The 17,968-nt window shown below is 33.1% G+C and overlaps 1 protein-coding gene across 1 annotated transcript in view; it reads right to left on the bottom strand.

The window, feature by feature from the left end:
• LOC125064738 (myelin transcription factor 1-like) overlaps positions 1–17,199 on the bottom strand; it is a 25,249-nt gene extending 8,050 nt beyond the window's left edge. The window contains exons 1-8 of the mRNA XM_047671931.1: positions 17,173–17,199; positions 2,912–3,960; positions 2,140–2,212; positions 1,880–1,920; positions 1,100–1,285; positions 615–861; positions 263–460; positions 1–60 (exon numbers count right to left, since the gene is read on the bottom strand). The exon at positions 1–60 is cut by the window's left edge and continues 148 nt beyond it. Coding sequence (XP_047527887.1) covers positions 1–60; positions 263–460; positions 615–861; positions 1,100–1,285; positions 1,880–1,920; positions 2,140–2,212; positions 2,912–3,960; positions 17,173–17,174 — 1,856 coding nt within the window. The 5' untranslated portion in view covers positions 17,175–17,199. The remainder of the gene's footprint in view (positions 61–262; positions 461–614; positions 862–1,099; positions 1,286–1,879; positions 1,921–2,139; positions 2,213–2,911; positions 3,961–17,172) is intronic.
• Positions 17,200–17,968: the final 769 nt, after the last annotated feature.

The following is a 17,968-nucleotide window of genomic DNA, read 5'->3' as shown; positions in this document are numbered from 1 at the left end:
CCCATCGCGCTGACGCCCGCCACACCCCCTACTCCACCGGCTTCATAATGGTACATTGGTCTGGACGGACAAGTCGCAACGACTAATCAGAGAAGGATTCTTTTTGGGCCAATTATGAAGTTTTATTCGCGATTGTTATGAATTTATTTTAAACAATTGTTGAGATGGAAATATCTTATATAAAGTCCCGTTTACCACATAAAGGCTGTACTTAATAATAACTAAATAAATGTGAAGTTAAAATAGAAGGCAATCCACATACCTAGGATATATGGGGCCAGAATTAGTCTCTTGTTCTGACTGGTCTGTTTTCATAGGTGTTGGTAGATGAGGGTCGTGATAACGTTCATCTTCCCATCCGTAGGGCCGCTGGGGACATTGTGCGGGATCATAGCGCTCGAAAGCTGGTGCTCCTTCGTAGCAACGAGTCTCATAGCCGTATCGAGCCTCGTTCATTTGACTAGGAGAATATTATTGAGTTTACCTTAGAGCTCTTTTTAACATATTTATTTAAATATTAATATATATTTATCATGTGAAGCTAGAAATGACTGAATTGATCACTTGTCTCTATTGTACCTGTCAATTGTTTTTTATTTACAAATCTCGGTTACCTGTAAGACCGTACGTGGTCATCTGGGGGTCGCTCGTATGGTGATCGCTGATCAGGCGGCGCGCCGTAGCCGGCGTGGCGCGTCTCCATGCCGGGGGAGTCGCGCTCGGGCTCGGCCGCCTCTCGCTTCGGTACAAGCAGTTCGGGAGCCTCGCGTTTCACGGGTGGACTCCGCGGCGACGCCGCTTGAAGTCTTTCGCGTTCACGGGCCGCGGTTAATGTTTCAGTTGACGTACTAACAGGCGCAGCTGGCGCCAATGGCGGGAGTTGTGATGGTAATAGCACTAAAGAAACATTTTTAATTTGAATATATGTATTTCATGTGTCGTAATTTGTCGCAATAATATTTCAGGAAATTTGTATTACTTAGATAAAAAGCAAGTTCGTTTTCGTTGACATATTTCAGTTTTATTTAACAAATATGTTTGTAGATATGGGTTATATTTAAAAAAAAAAATGGTTGTCTAAATTCTTGTCGAGTATCACAATGTTTTGTAGGGCAGTAGGTTATACCTGGAGGTCGTCCTCTTTGCGAGCGAGCGGCTGCTTTGCGTGCAGCGGCTGTCGGGCACCCGGAGAGAGACCGGTGCGTGCTGCGGTTTGAGCTGACGTGACCCCGACCGTTGCAGCCAGGAGTAGGACACTTTAGGATTGTCTCGTGCAACGCCAATACTGTTATTAAACGACTATTTTACCAGAGAATTTTTTGAAACCTTAGGCTGATATTTTAAAATATTAAAAATACTTTAAATAGGTTCCATTAGATGCTTAGTTATATAGATTATTCTTTCAAGGATTATTCAGAATGAATTTCATTTGGATGCATTCCATTATCGTAAATTGATGATTAAGAAGTACGCAATTAAAAGCTTGCCAAGATATTGACCATGTTTATACTAATTTAAATAACAATGATACTATATAATATGTATACCTCAAATGATGTACTGTATATAATAATATCGATAAATCAAGAATAATTTCTAAGTAGTAATTGGGGGTTTTTAATAAACGGAACACTATTATAGTAATAAGGTTTAATATACATTATCTTTTTTTTTAAATTATAAATGTAAAAAGCAATTAAAATAAGTAACATATTAATTGCAATTGAAATAACTAATAAAAGTAACTGCATAATGACATACATATTATAGCTAAATAAAACATAAAAAAAACTATTTAATAAACTAATACGAAAGTAAATAATATGACAACCGAAAATTTAATTCTTATATAGAATTTACTAGTGTACTCTCTACTTACTTTCAGGGGTAACTTTATCCTTTCTTGGGCATCCTGACAGACTGATGAAAAAACAATAATATATCAATCCTATGTATATAATGCATGAACCTATTGTTAGTTTAATAATTCATGTTCGGACTAACTAGCGATTGCAGACTGCGTTATGTTATTTTTGTAAGTAATTAAGTTTCTCGTTTATGTCGTATTATGTTGAAAATTATAGTTCAATATCGTGACGTCATCGTGGCTCTGAAATACATGGTAATCATCAAGCTCACCTTCGGTGGTGCGTATAGAGGCCAGTAACGTGGCCCTGCCCATTGCAACCAGGAGTTGGACACTTGTTGCCTTCTGCGGACAATTCGATGAACAAATTAGTATTTTGTTAATCATCGAGTGGGGGCGTGGGAGCGCGATCGATACCGACAGGCGTGCCGCGGGGCGTACCTGCGCAGCACCGCCCACCACTCCGGCCCCACCCTCTTCGTAACTTAAAAGAAAAAATAAAGAACGCCTGGCGGCTGCGCGGTCCGACTGACAATTTTTCTTTTAAGAGTAGCGGGGCGGCACGACTTCGCCCCGCCCAATCCCCTGACCCGTTTTTATTGCATGACGTAAACCCAAAATACGAGGAAAATCTCTACATACATTATATACTGTATTGACGTAGGTGGAGTTTAAGCGTACTCTATATGTCGCCGATTGAATTATGAGAGACGCCTTAGAAATGTACGATTATTTATTATAAAGCTTTGGTACATATTACAATAACATTTTACGGTTGAAGAGTTGGAAAATATTTATTCTGATAGAATCATAAGTTATTCACGAGATATATGTTTTAATAATATATTTTGTATAATCATTCTGAATTTTAGGTTTCTATAATGTACGTTTATAATATGTTAAATAAATGGGAGTCGGAATATGACGCTCTTGTTATAAATATAGAAAAACCTTGACACAAACTCTGACTCGTGCATAGCATGGAATTGCCTGTAATAGTGTCGTTAATAAAGTTTGAGTATGGGTGTCAGAGTTGAGTTATACCTCTGGCGACTGGTGGAGAAAGTGCAGTAAGAGGTCGTGAGTCTCGGGCTGGCTGAGCTGAGGGTACGGTCCGTGCCTCCTGTAAAGCTGTTGCAGCTCGAGACCCAGCACCGGCTGGCTGCAATACGGTATAGTGCTTTGATCCTTTGTGAAACGAACTCTTCTCGTGATCGTGCGAGTACCCTCCGAATGGCTCACTGGGAAACGAGGAACCTTGGATCTTATGCTTAACTTCTGCTGGGGGCTTGAATGCTGATTGAGTTGAATATGGTAATGAGGCTGTTGCAGCCTTATACGCGTTGTATAAAGATTGTTTATTGACAGCTGCTATTTCCCCTTTTCTTCGTTTAGCTTCTCTGTCATCCTCGTACTTGTCATCGATCCGATCAGACATGTCAATTTCTAGTTCGTTGGATGATGAATCTACAAGTTCGTCGAAATTTGGCGTCTCATAATGATTAGGGCTTTTATCTACCTTGTCATAATGATCTATACTATTTTCTTGCTCCATTTTTAATGTCCTTTGAGAGTTATCGTCGTGATCAATGTTGTCGTATGTATTTGTTTGATGATCGTTGTTTTGATTATGCATCGAAAAACTTTTGTGTGAATGTTCCGCGGTATCGGAAGATTGAGATGGGGAAGATGGCAACATTTTATCCGAACGTTTATCATTGAAAAGATTGTCAAAATCATTTGCATCTTCGTTATCATCAGCCGGTATAGTTTGTTCTCGAGACCAATTTGTAAGAGTTCTCAATGCATTTTGAGTTTTTTGGAGGAGTGCTTCCTCATCTTCGTCATGGTGACGGAGAATATTGGGACGATGTGACGTAAAGTTGAGATGATAAGGATCGGTTTCGTCTCTTCGGTCATCGTCGAGCAGTCGGCGGCGTCGTTTACCCACTATGTCCTCCTCCATTGACGATTCGCTTTCTATGCGATCTTGTCGTCTATCGTTGACTCTAAATGTTTCTATGTCTACTCCAAACTCCAGTCGTCTTTTAGTTATCTGTGACAACGTCGTGTGAGTATTCAGCGGCGCCGTCCTGGAACAAATAGTTCCATCAAACTCATTTCCCACGTAAAATATAAAGGAAAATATTAATTTAAAGAAAATAGTGTACTTGCGATTCGATTTTCCATCCACAAACAAAATATTTTTACGCGGAAATGATTCTCGGCGATTCCACTCGACGTTATCACATTTTAAGCACTTTATATTGTTTTTTAATGCACAAAAATCGTTCCCACGTAAAAACCATTTCACTCAAGAGCTTTCAGACCAAATATTATTTTAAAAAGCCAAATATGTATATAGAAAGAGACAACAATTTAATTTTAAAATCTATTATATATTTCTACAAATGATAAAGTTAAGAAACATTCTTCACGCCGCTGCTCGTATTTCGTTGTTAAATTATTAAATTTTGATACAAATTTGCAAGTGATTTATTTATAACGCACCACGCAATACATATTTATAATTATTCTTTAAATGTCTAATTAAATTCTTTTGTTGCGCCATATTTTAATAACGAATTATTTGTTATAAATAATAAACTTTTAATAAAGTTTTTAAAATAAGTTTTTCATAATTGACATTTTACATAATGCAATGACAGCCTATTCAAAGAGGTTATATATAGTATTTTATTTTAAACATCATCATTAAAATTAGTAGTTCATGTGGCGTACGATTAATATTGTGTTGTACAGTAATTTGTGTGGAAACCATGTCAATAGTAATTCATTATTTTTATTTGCCAACAATAATTATCTTTTTATTACGTAGCGGTTCAAATTCGATCACAATAATATGGAAAACATGATATAATTTTAAAATTCTGTTACTGATAATACTTAAGATCACAAACAAACAAAAAGAAAATCACATAACAGAAAAGAAAAAGGGAAAGGAATACTGAACTGTTTTGTTTGCCTCAATGGGCAAACATTGTTAAGGTGATAATAGAAAAAAATATAAACGAATGAAGAAAATGGAAATATATAATATATAAATGAAACTCAAACATATATTTAAATAACAAAAATAAACAAAAACACCATGTACTCAAAATTTTCATTACTGAAGTATTGAATTAATTCTAAAGAATTTTTATTCGAATTAAGAATAATTATTTGATAAAATATTAAATTTGTGATTATGTTATTCATATAAATCAAGTGTTAAAAAATCGCATCACTATACAGCAACAGTATACTCGATTTTATTGTTTTGTAATATTCCTCTGAACTTGTGTAATAACAATCCGGTAGCAGTTTAAAGATGGTCGATAGCCCTTGACTGAGATATCGAGGAGCTTGCCGGAAGACCGAAATACCAATACGTAGACGCCGGCAAACACTTAAGTACGTGACACACCCTGAGTCGCAACGAAAGATAGCTGAGATTAAACCCGTAACGCGGACCGGCTTCGAACGGACCGAGAGAGTCGTAACGCTCGAATCTACGTTTGTGAAAACGTGTGTGTTCGTGTAGGGTAATTAGATAAACCCTGAGGGCGGTAGACGCTTAACCAGTTTAAACTAGTGCAAGTAGAACCCTTTATCAGCGGGTGGCGAGTGGCGGGTTATCTCGGGCCGCGTTAATTGTAATGCTGCGAGATTAGGGCGCGATATAAGGACAGGCTCTCGCTTATATTGCGAAGCGGGATTACGTAAAGACTCTTAGACGGCAAGGTCTTTGCTAGAATTCAACTTTAGCATTTCATATTGTCAGTGGAAAAGTAAAGTAAACATGTTTTATTAAAATTAATATAATAAGTGCTTTTCGTGAAAATTTTATTAGTATAATTTACTAAAAAAAATTACTACGTTATAATGTAATACCATTATGACTTACTTAGAATTTCTGGCAAATATTACAATATTAACAAGAATTCCATAAGCTGTCGTAATTTCTTGAAACTCTATTATAATTCCTCAGAAAATGAAAGGTAAGTCTTGGGACCTGCGACCCTTTCTCGCCCCGTGGCAATAACAAACAGGCTTCGGCTCCCCGCGGCCCCCACATCGCGGCTCAAATTCAAATTGCACCTTAGAATTCTTAATTATTGAAATCATAAATCAAAACGTGCCGTCTGGGCGCGCGACCATAAAATTGGAGGGAGAAAATTCGAGTGTGGTAGGATTAAGACATTATCACTTTTCTTTCAAGCAGTCGCGCCCTCGTTGGCTCGGCTCGGCTGTAAATCAGCAGCTAAATCCCGTGGATTAGATTCATAGAGTTGGCGCGGCCTGAGGATCGCGCGTTCGCGATAATGGCTTCGTGTGCTCGCGTGATTCTGCTTTTAAATCGACTCCCTGGCGAAGATAAATACTCTCCCAATTTGATTTGAGCCCCGAATTGAGTTTCCCGTTTAATGGACTTAGCGAAAACTTTAAGTTTATATCTCATAACAACTGATGGATTTCGATAAACTGGACATGAATTTAACGTTAAGAATAAAATCTGACAATGACGTGTATAGTATTGATGATATATATTGAACACAATACGACACAAATATATTGTAAAGTAAAATATATCTTTTTATTTCTCCTTCGGTTTTTTTTTCTAATTATACTAACCAAAGTTTTGATTGAACTTTGACTTATACGTAAATTAAAAACCAACACTCTAATACGAGAATAAAACTTCAAGTGTCTTCATCTTATTTTCGAGTTCCTTATTGAATACTAATTTTATATAGTTATAGATTGATAATTACTAGTTTATCTATATTATATTATTAATATTATTGTTATTAAAACTTCCATTTGTACGTCTTTATAAAACAGATTTAAGCTAAATTATTTAACATATAAGCGCGTTAATTATTTTATATTAAGCTCAAGATTAAACTTCTATGATTTCTTAAAATAGATTCAATTTACAACATGTTACCAGTTTGTACATTTTATTATTATAGTAATCCTAAAACTATAATAAAAATTCCTTTTAAGCAAAGAACCCCTTCTGAGAATGCTGTGTGATTTAACATACGTATAATTTTTTGTATCAAGCCATTTACGATAAGATTTCAAACAATATCTATAAATCGAAGCTGCAGTGCTCTTTTGTAAGAACTCACACTGAATCTCAATCGTGAAATGTTGAAAACCGAAACAACATGTTCAAACAACTGTTCAATAATATAGTCATCTAAATCTTGATCTGTGGCGAGTTTCTTCTTATAGACTAACTTCTTAGTTTATAATAATAAAGTATGTAATAAAATAAGAATATATTCATTATTTCTAAATAATGAAATTTATATTAATATAATAAGTACCGCGTTATTTAAGAAAATATTGTAGAAACTTTTAGAATGAAAATGAAAAAAAATATGGGACGACCTTTATTAAGAGCTTGTATTTTATTTATTGTATAAAATACAGTATTATTTTGCGTTGCTTTTTTTTTGTTAAAATTTTATATTATTCATATACTTGGTTAAAGGAGTTGCGTAATGCTTTTGATTTTGGAAAACTCGTGTGAAAAATATTTTTATGTAACTTTAACTGATAGTTAGACACGTTAGATTAAGTATTGTGAGTGAGTTGATTTACGAGTTTTTTTTTACGATTTCGATGGGAAAATCGTTAAATATTAAATTAAGGTAGTCGAAATATTTGTCGACAGTTTGTACTTTGCAAAGTAATTGCATGTTTCGGAGACAATACTTACGGAACATATTTTACATTATTATTTATAAATATAACTGGCATAGGGAAATTAGAAGTGCATGTTACATAACACTAATGTCACTAAAATAACGATATGTTTGTCAAAATCCTAAGCGAATTGATCATGTACGAAATGTGCATTGTTATTAGAAACAAAATAAATCAATCTCATAACGAAATAAAAAAGGATAGCCAGGTAAAAAAACTCTTCCCCTTAATTTTTTTTTTTTTTTTAGCAAAATAACGTAAGAAAGGGTAATAAAAGAAAAGAATCGTGTAGAAAAGATAATAGTTGAATTGTGTAAAGCAATAAAGTTATGTTTTATGAGCGGTGCGTTGTTTATGTATAAACATTTCTCCACGAATTAACGAGGTTGCCAGTGTAGTAAAAAAACAAATGTAGGCTCAATAAAGTAAAAATTGGTTGTTAAAAACAAAATTAAAACGACATGTGAGTGTAAAAATCAATACTCGGACTAAGTTTAAATAAGTGGGGTAATAGTACTATGAGCGGTGCATTGTGAACTAGCGAGGTACCCTAACCCCTCAATGAAATAAAATAGGGTTGCCAGTAGGTCAGTTTTCATTTCGCATTAGATTATTTGAAATTAATGTATGCCGTAAATTCACATATTTCTTGAAAAGAAAATGAATTTGAAAAATAGCTAAATACTGCTTTTAAAAATGGAATGAAAAAAACATTTGAAATCGACGTAAACCTAAATGGAGTTTTTAGAATATTTAGTTTCATTTCATCTGTTAGCTTATGCGGTACGAATTTTACAACTTTTAAGCTAGTTCTACTAATCCAATTCAGCTGTTTTACAAAACCTCTTAATGCTGGCGATAAAACATTCATAAACTAAATATCGTAGTACATATTGGTATATTTTTCATAACTTTCCGCTTTAAAAATTTGATATTTAAGCCTGTTTAGCAATAATAATTATAAAAAGATATAATTTAAGGGAAAAATAATCAGTATATAATTATTAGTTAAAAATTAAGACATACGATAGACTACAACAATTCGTTTTGTTAGCAAAGGCAGCCCTGTTTTGAGGGAGCTCTTGTAGCGAGGGTTATCGTGTTATGTGTAGGCCCTCGCATCGATACGATCGGGCCTTGTATCCCTTATACTTTAGAACGATGTTGTTGCTTTTTATTGAACAAAAAGTAGATATTAAATACACGATACTGTAATAATTGTAGATAGATAAGTAATAATGTATTTATTTACTCTATGTTCATTATACAGTATTATATTATATTTTCATTCTATTCATTTTATGTATAATTGGGGTATTTCCCTGGTTCTATAGTGTATACCCAAATAAAGTTTAAAAAAAATGTTTGTTTTTTTTTTCATTTATATTCACTGGTAGAGAAAACTGCATTATTATACTTGTTCTCTATAGCAGGAATAATGCGGCATGAGTTATATTTATATAATATATTTCATTATTAATGAATGGCACCCGTGCAAACTCGGGGTGGGTCGCTAGTAAATACAATTTAAAACGGAGTAAGTATTTTGTAATATCATAAATAAAAAGAAAAAATATATTATTAAATAGAATTATATATCTGAACTTATATCTGGTTAATGTTATTCATTATTTCATACTTTTATAACATTTACGATATTTTAATGTAGATAATCGTCAAATATACTGTTTATTGTTTTTCACTCGGATTATGATTTGAGAGGATTTCGATAATCAGAATAGATTTTAAGTCGTTTAACGTAAATAAGAATCTTTCATTAAACGTTATAATATCGTAATAATTGTAAGCACTGATTATAATAAATATAGAGATAATTCGAGCGTTATCGAAAAAAAAAATGAGGCAGGATTTAGTTTACGATCGCATTTCGATCGTTTATAATATTTTAGGTTGGGTTGCTTTGTATTTTTACCTAAGCTCTGTGTTATTGTGAATTGATTGCTAGCTTTAGAATTTTATTATTTTCACGCTAGAGATACAATATCCTGCGGATGCGATGAGATGCTTACAATAATCCGTTAACATACATATACAGTCGCTGGTTGTGACGTGTTACTTTAACAGATATGACGTCACTAATCGTCTTGGTATAAATATCGACATTGTTTAAAGGTAACATTATTTCGAAGAATATTTTCTATTATATTTTTGTAAATAAAATTTGTATTCTTTTAGTATATCTCTATAGTTTATATTATCCAGATTAGTATTTCATATGAAGGATGGTTATAAGATGTACGTTTTATAAAATATGTCAATTTAAATTTAGTCACAAACTATACGCGAGATATTCATAACGATATGTATGTAACTTTAATATTGATACATGTCACAAGATATTTATGCAGATAAATTAAAGTACATAATGTCAGGCAGTCTTTTTTAATGATAATAAGAAATATTATTGTGCGAATTCTAAGAGATAATTACACAAATACGGTTAAAAATTGTACCAAGTGTATGTAATTTCGTATAACATATAATTGCCGAAAGAAACAACGAAATATTTTCTCTATATTTAAAATTTTCGTATAATTTCAAGTAATAAGAATTAAAGCCATAAAATCATCGCAAATTTTACAATTAAACTTTCTTTCATTGTAATTGTATTCATCCATATGCTCGAAAAACTTTTTAATTCATTGTATTTTTCATTTATGGCAAATTGTGTTAATAAAATACACACGACTTATTAAGAGAATGAATTGAAACATTGTTAAACGTAAAATGTACTCGACAGAGTAAATACAAGGACAGACATTTGTGTGTAAAATAAACCACAATTAAATGTCCGGGACGCTGTCCCATCAGATAGCTTCAACGGCTTCAGTGGAAACAATTTGAACGCTTATCAAGATCGGCACACGTGAAATCCGTTTAGTGGCAACCCTACCTGTGGTAAACGTTTACGTATGAGTTAAATCAACAGCGGTTTTACGGAAAATTTAAATTTGGAACTTATTATACACGTCTAGTAATTTCAATTCTAACAAAAAATCTTTTTAACGATATTATTTTGTACTGATATGAAAATTAATTTCATGTTGAATTTTAAACGTAACGAACGAAAATGTTTGTTGAGTAAGTACAAAAATTGAGGAATGAATTTTATCTTTAAATCGAAATTAAGCCCAAGCGATGTTAAATATTATAATGATGTTGATTAAAAAGATTTATCAATATAGCGTTGCTTTAAATCAGCCATTTTGGTTACTTTTAATTTTATTTAAAATTTAATGTAAAAATTTATTATATGAACAAAAAAATGGTACTGTTTGTGAGAGATCTTTGTGATAAAAAATAAGACTATATTATTGTCAATATTAGATGACGTTTAGTATTTTTTTTATGTTTTCTTTTATTGTTTTATGAAAATGATAAAATATTTTTGCGATAAATGAAATTCAATCCTAATATTGGTATACGTCGACGAGTAAATCTTTGGTGAACCACAATACGCGTAAGCATTTTTGATTTTATAGATCGCTATGAAAGCGCAACTTTAGTAGTTAACAAAGAAAATTAAACTTTCAATTTCAAATTATTATTTTAGTTAATTAATTATATGTTTTATTTGTTTTTGTTAGGTTTCGAAAAGATTATAAAACTTTTAATTCATTCGATATATTGGATGAAATATGTTTGTAAAACAAAGAATTTTTTTATAATATATGATGCAGTCTTTTACTGATTAGGGTAGACTTATCCGGTATCGGCTGAAGCGCGGTCCCTTTTTGACTTATTTGATTTCATGAGTGATCTCGATCGAGCTGGCTTGTTACGCTTATTCTTGTTGACTGTATAAAGGTTGGCTGTACTCGTATATTCGGATTGTCGATTAAAAAAATTATTCAAATTAAATTTATAAAAAATATATTCCAATCTTTTTATTAATTTAATTTCAATAGTGAATAAAAATAATGTATTTATTTATTTTAAACACTTACAAAGAAGATATTTCGTAAACACTCCAAGTCAATTCATTTTTATTTATAAGAACTATGACAAAGAACTTATCTAGATATTTCAAATTTACTTATTTGTGAATAGAAATTAGATCTAGTTTATTACTGTTTCGCTCAAATATTTCATTTTAAAATTCAAAATGGGTATTAGTTTTACTTTTACAATTTAATGTATTTTTTTTATTCAGCGAATGTTTCGTTTTAATTTCGACTTCCGACTTCGGAAATCTAATATGTTTCAACATTACAGATTTCCGAAGATTTTGACATTTGACATTTTTGTTTTATAAATAAAATAGTGATTTATATTATTATTATTTTTGATTATTGTTTACACATTAACTCCCTTAACAGATGTTATAAAAATGCCATAGAAGCTAATCAAGTTAAACAATATAATTCAATTATGTATGTAAATTGATTGTTCAAATAATGTTCGTGTGGTTAAGTAAAGGTTTACTGAAGCATTTATCGTCGCGCGATTACGTATTCCCTCAGCAACCTAATGACGTCGCGGTCGTTTGACAATTCGCGCTTAACCTCTGATTTGATTACAGCAGATACGCTAACCGACTTGAAATAATCAACACAGTAAACATACAGTAATTATTCATATCAATAATATTAGCATTATTATAATAATTCGTTTACATTTCCTACTTTGAAAGCATTTCGTGAAATGGTTTTATAAGCGTGGGATTTGTGCGTGAACGTTTTTTTAAATTTATATCTTGAACACTTCTTGAATATTTCACTGCTGAAATAAAACCGACATGTTTCGAATTTCGGACACACACCAAGAAAATTGTGTCGGACACGACGTTTTATATTAAAAGAAAAATATTCGCGTTAGTAAATTCTCGAAAAAAGTTATATGACTTACCAAACTTGTCGGACAAGAGCCGACATCGCTATAAAAGTGAGGGGCGATCCCTCATCACGCACAAAAGTTTTTAACACGAGTTCACTAAATTAGAAATTAATGTATTATATTATATTTACACTGCACAAAATTTACGCCAATTCATTTAAAAAATAAAGCGTATTGGTGAGTAAGTTTATGAAAGTTCGTAGCACTGCGTAGCGTAGCTACGGTAAAAAAGTTCGTAGGATGGCCAAGGCAGCGGAGAGTGGCGAAGAGTTACGGAGCGAGTACCGCGGCGCGGGTTCCTCGCGGGGCGCGATTCGCGGACTATGCGGAGGCCGAGTGCAGACCGCGCGGGAGGAGCGCCGCGGCTGCGCGCGCACGCCGCGCCCACGCCGCCCCGCCCCACACACCCGCAACCTATTTATTTCTAGTTACGTAAAATTTACGCGCAATACCCAATATATACCTGCATTTCAACTCAATATACTACATAAAGAAACGGTTTCCAGTAACTGTACTTCCCTATGTAAGCCCGTATAAAGCAAATCAGTATCTAATCACTTCTAGATAATAACAAAGAAACATACGCTCTTGTAGGTACGAAATTTGCAGGTACAAAATCTCGAAACAAGTGCGAAAACACTCAATTCAAAAGCCAATCAGTGTTTTGACGCGACGACACTTTGCCGGTCCATGGCAGGTGAGGTGTAAACTGAAAAAAGAAGGCGCCGTCGGTCGCCGGGGGTGCCGTCAAATTTGGCAGACGATTTTTTTTGACCGCAGTCGCGCTATCAGTGTCACTTAAACAAATTGAATAAATGGATCAGAGGGTGCAGGCAGCCATCCTTTTTAGAAAAGTTATATATCGTCATCGCCATTTAACTTTACGTCTAAGTACCAGTACAGGTACTTTATACAGGTTTTCATTGTAACAATGTTTGATTTCCATTGAACCAAGTGCAACAACGCTTTATGTATTCCGCAGCTATTATTCTACAATGTATTGTAGTCAAATTTATCCAAAAGTTCGATAAACTGTGTCGTCACAATCAGCTGTTCCAGCCGCGAGCGCAACAGACAATGCGATTAAGATCTACGCAGGACAACTTTCGCCGCGCGCCGAGCGGCAGTTAGTTGTTATGAAAGAGAGAAATTTGTAAATTGTTGGCGCCCGAGTTCACGAACTCCGTCGAACCGGAGTTTGTTTTAAGAGTCCAACCTTGAAACAAGAAGAAAAGTAGTCCTGTAAAACAAAGTTTTGCGGCCGCCGTCGCCGGCGCAAGCGGTTCAAGGATTGTGCCCGAACTGTCTGTCTGTACAACTTTGCCGATTAAAAGCTCAAAAGCTTCCAAAGTCATTTTAAAAGTTTATCTGTACTCGGCCCTGGCGGGGGGAGGGGCGGAGCGTAGGCGCCGCTTCGTTATCATCCTCAGCAATACTTTGTTAAACCTAGTTTAACTTATTTATAAAACGGCCGCGGTCGTCGGTCGCGCCCGTGCTTTCCGAATTAAATTGTCAAACTTGCAAAGCGACGACGCGCCGCGACGCCTCCGTCGCGCCTTCGGAGGACATGTGTTCGCTGTTCGGGCCCCGAATAGTTGCCAACGTACACACTAAGTTCCTAGACCCTTCGCTACTTTGTTTTACAGCTGTTCCACTTAGCGAACTATGCCTAGAGTTGGGCGCGAGTTCTTGCATGTGTATCGGCGGCACACGCCCGCATCCGAATAGTTTCATAAACATAACCCAACTTAGTTTTGGACGACTTTTCAAAGTCAATGCATACTAACTTTCGATGTCTGGAAGTGCGATATTACGATTGGATCAGTTTGCGGGTGACTTTAATGCATTCGTTTGTTCGGAACTTTGTTTTATTGGATCAAACTTCCCAACAAGGTTAAGTATCTTAATTTACTTTGTTTGAATGTTAAAGCCTAACTAACTTTTCGGATTACTGTGTTAATAAATTCTACATTGGAGGTCCTTGACCTTTGGAATAGTTTGTGTGTCATATAATTTAAATATTATTCAATTTCCTATTACAAACAGCACTAATATGCTACAAAAAATATTATTTATAGTAAAATATTGTTTCGTCATATTAATTAGCACGCGATATTAAAAATTATAAGGTATTAGGCAAGCTATATTTTATATTGTGTATTGTCAACTAGTGTGCAATACATATTAAAAAAAAACGAAAATACGTCAAAATAACCAAATGAGAATGAGTTTTAACTTTTGACTTTTGAAGTTTGAGTTCTAACTTTTGAACTTTTTTAAATTGAATATTAATAATTCCTCAGAAATTATCATCTATTTCTGTTGTAGTTTCATTAAGATATGAGTTTATCGTAGTCAAAATATATATTTAGGTATCTTTTTTCATTTTGCGTCTATCTCGTGAAAACTACTGATACATACATATCGGTATGAGACTTTTAGTAAGTAGTAGTTTGATAAGTTAGTTAATAAATAAGTTTTAAAAAGATTTTTTAATGAAGTTTAAAGAGGCATATAAATAATTTTACTTCAAAACTCTACTCAGAATTCTAGTAAAATATCTAGAATTTTATGAAAAAAATAATATAATGCATTTATGATATATGTCAGTCAATGGACCACCTAATGGTATATAGTCACCGCCCATAGGAATTTCTTACATCGCCCATGCGCCACCAACCTGTAGTTACACAGACTCGCTCACGCTTTCAAACCGGAACACATTATTGCTGCTTGGTGGTAGAATATCTAGTTATAGATAGATACTTGGTGGTAGAATATAATAGTTTAGTGGTTTGTACCTACCCAGGCGGGCTTGCACAAAGTCCTATCATTATGTAAAATACAGCGGAGTTTAAAAAAGGCTACATGTGCTTAATTGTGTTTATAGTTCTCATGCTGTACAGTAAAAGAAATTATCGCTGGTTAATCTGCATGATTGAAATTTAGCAACATCGTACAATAAAGCAGTATTGTGGAATAAATCAATATCAAAATATACTTTATTCAAGTAGGCTTTTACAAGCACTTTTGAATCGTCATTTAACAAACTATATTAAGTGAAGCTATCAACGGTTCGGAATGTAGATTCTACCGAGAAGAACCGGTAAGAAAATCTATTAGAATTTTAAATATTAAGAAATTTAAAAATACAATCATGTTAGTTAAATATAATTGTATGTAATATATCCTGCCTGGAAGTCAACAAGTATTGCTTATATGCTTGACACTGTGTGTACGGTATAAAATATTTAAAATTAAATTGATTTATTCTTCTGACACAATAACTTCCATTGGAATAGTCAAGATATAATTTAATATTTATATTTTGGCATGTTTTCTTAAAACATTTTCCGCAAGCGACATCCATGCCAAAAGCTTTTACATAGATTTGATATTCGGAATCTGCATTAATATATCACATCGAATGTTTTTATATTTATCTGATAACGGGAGTACTAGTGAAGCACGATCGCTCTTATAATAATCATTGTAATTACTGAGATCACGATTTGGGAGACGATTAAGCAGGCGATAAAACCTCAGCCCTCGAGGCGAATGACGTCACTACCATTATATTAAGATCTTTTTGTGAGTCGGTTTGCGTAGCGTGTGCATTTTTCATATGAAAGTTGAGAAGTTGAAATTTTTGAATAGAATAAATGCATGTATTAGAGAAATTAAACTTTTTACCGTCAGAACTTTACACTAAAACGTTACAAATTGAAACGCATTCATCATCGAAGTTTAAATTACTTCTATATCCTTAAATAAAAGAAACAATTAAAGTAAAATGAATGATATTATATTAGATTTTGAGTATATATTTTGAAGAAGTGTGTTTCAGTGTTACTTAATGCCACAGGATAAACTTTTAGATAGACATATTTTTCTAAGTTTATTTTTGTTCATTTCATTTATTTATTTTTATTATTAACTGTATTCAATACAAATAATAAATTATACTCTATCATCATTGAATGTACTTCAAATATATTTTAAATAATAGTTGAAATACGATCAGATTAAAGAAAATGTTTTATTCAACTTATAAAAATTAATATAAAAATATTTGGATTAACATTTAGATCATTAAATATATTTATACAGAATTCTGGACCCCTAGTATAAGACTTAGAGGTCTCCATATTTTGGTCGTAAAGTACGTGTTATCTGAACGCCAATAAGTCACGCAATAATTACCGCGAGTCGGGGATCGCTCCCTCGCAAAACGCACATGTTTACGTGTGACGTAAATGTAAATATTACAAATATGGTGCGTATCTCTGCAATTACCGAGATTTTGTATATGACAGCGATTACGGATATATTGTTTATTTAGTTTTTTGTGTAAATAAAATATTTCATTAATAAAAAATATCGATAAATCATTAAAATAAAATGTTTCCAATGATTGGTAATTTAAGTAACAGGTTTAAAATAGAGGTAGAGAAATGATAATATTTATAATTAAATTAAAATCTGTAACGCTCAATTAAATAATAATAAATTAGCGGAATAGTTAATAATAATAATATTATGAATGTAAATATATTATGAAGACGTCAACATCAGTTAGTTTTTAGGAAATATCTTATTGGCTTTTACCTTTTTTGGACATTGAAAACTCTCGAGTTACCTTTGATTTTTTTTATTTATGGATGGTTTCCTGCAAGTTTTGTTTAAAACTTTTGATTTATTATATTATAAAAAAAAATACTTACATATTTGAAGTTGACGGTCTGAATAGTTTGTGTGTTATTTGTATCTCCTCTTCATTCTGTAACAAAATAGTTTAATTAAATATTGTAATTTTATACGAACACGATGATATTCAACTTGTTATTGAACAACCCGGAGGCTTACTTTTGCGTTTTTCCGGATAAAAAAACTATGTCATTCTACGGCGTATAATTATATACAAAATAACATCTCTATCCGTTGCTCTGTTCGCTCTGTTACTGCGTAAAAGGGAAAAATATTAAAACATTATTTTCCATACAGCGCTTTACAAGCGCTCGCACATACTTTATAAAAATATATATATGTTTAAACAATATTTCACAAGAAATTGCACTTCTATAATTTTTAGAACAGGCAATTGTTCAAACAACGTGCGACAACTGATTTCATCATTTCAAAATAAGGGAATTAACTCAAAAGTTATTCTTAGATGAAAGTATTGTGACACAAACATCGTTGTTTGGTTTCATTTGGAAATGTCAGCATTACGTGTTTTGTGAAGGCTTGGAAATGCGATTTTAATTGATGTTGCGCAGCGGTCAAACTTCGGTACGGATAGCAAATGACGAAATCTTTGTTGAAATACAAACTTTTTATGCTATTATTAGTAGGCTTTCGTAGAACGAAGTCAAATGAGTCTCGATTGTGAAACACTTTTGTATTTTTTTTATAATGAAATTTTAATTCAAAATGGTTTTTCAAGCTGATATTTATTTATAGATAAAATGTTTTCTTAAAACCGTTCTGTAAAAGCCAACTATTAAATGGTCTCGTAGT

This window comes from Vanessa atalanta, chromosome 6, assembly GCF_905147765.1.
Source record: "Vanessa atalanta chromosome 6, ilVanAtal1.2, whole genome shotgun sequence".
NCBI classification, from domain to species: Eukaryota; Metazoa; Arthropoda; class Insecta; order Lepidoptera; family Nymphalidae; genus Vanessa; species Vanessa atalanta.
The sequence above is the reverse complement of the archived record's forward strand: the minus strand, read 5'-3'. Positions and strand labels throughout refer to the sequence as shown.